Genomic DNA, 1,059 nt, shown 5'->3' with positions numbered 1-1,059 from the left:
GGAGAAGAGAGACAAAACAATATAATTCGAAGTCTACCACATTATCTAGATAAAGCTACAATGTATGTGTCTGTCATACTCCGAAACAGCAGCTCTTTCATATAATATTTAATATGCCAATGCATTAGGTGCGTCAATAACTAAAGGCATGAATGGAGTTAATCCCATTGAGTAGGGGTGAATGGTGTAATATCTTGCTGTTATTGTAAATAATAGAGAAGTTGAATTTCACCCAACTTCGTCTTGAAGTAAATATGTGTAAATTTCTCATTCTTGCCTTGTGCACACTAAGTTAAGATTGTTGTGATTGAGTGGTGTAACTTGTATATTGTTTTATCATGTATGCGAAGATTCTAATGATTCCTGCCAATCTGTGACTCTTGGGAGAATTGACATTAAGATAAGATAAGATGAGATAAGATAAAATGAGATAAAACAAGACAGGACAATGCCAGACAAAAAGATAAGATAATATAAGACAACATGATGAATTACATTGACATTAAGATAAGATAAGTTGAGATAAGATAAGATGAGATAAAACAAGACAAGACAAGACAAGAAGATAAAATAAGGTAACATGATGCTTTACTACTCATTGCATGATTTAAGTTTCAATAAATCATTAATTTGTCTTTCATAATAAAAATCGATAATATTGACATGAGCGTGACTTAGATTTACGACTTTAATAAACACGCCCTTATTTTGCCCCACCTGACCGGTGTGAACCAATCAGCAGTGGGCAGCACGCAAGCGTCCCGCCCCCCTTGTGACGGCGTGGTGGTGTGTGGCAGCGAGTGCCTCACCCTGGACCAGATTTGTGACGGAGTTCCAGACTGCCCGGGCAGGGAGGATGAGGACAACTGTGGTGAGAAGCCCGCTTCCCAATGTTTCTCGTGTTCATGTCGTTTACTTTCTTGTTGGTTTCGAATTTGTTCCTCTGTTGGATATTATGTTGTAGTGGAAATGTAGTACATGTATATGAATTTGACTTATTGTTAGTAGTAGTAGTAGTAGTAGTAGTAGTAGTAGTAGTAGTAGTAGTAGTAGTAGTAG

The 1,059-nt window shown here is 37.2% G+C and overlaps 1 protein-coding gene across 1 annotated transcript in view; it reads left to right on the top strand.

Annotated features, from left to right (window-relative positions):
• The window catches only part of LOC101857100, a 29,768-nt gene that overhangs the window by 24,203 nt on the left and 4,506 nt on the right, over positions 1–1,059 (top strand). The window contains exon 9 of the mRNA XM_013080966.2: positions 743–871. Coding sequence (XP_012936420.1) covers positions 743–871 — 129 coding nt within the window. The remainder of the gene's footprint in view (positions 1–742; positions 872–1,059) is intronic.

Source organism: Aplysia californica, unplaced genomic scaffold (genome assembly GCF_000002075.1).
Source record: "Aplysia californica isolate F4 #8 unplaced genomic scaffold, AplCal3.0 scaffold00108, whole genome shotgun sequence".
Lineage (NCBI taxonomy): Eukaryota > Metazoa > Mollusca > Gastropoda > Aplysiida > Aplysiidae > Aplysia > Aplysia californica.
The sequence above is the reverse complement of the archived record's forward strand: the minus strand, read 5'-3'. Positions and strand labels throughout refer to the sequence as shown.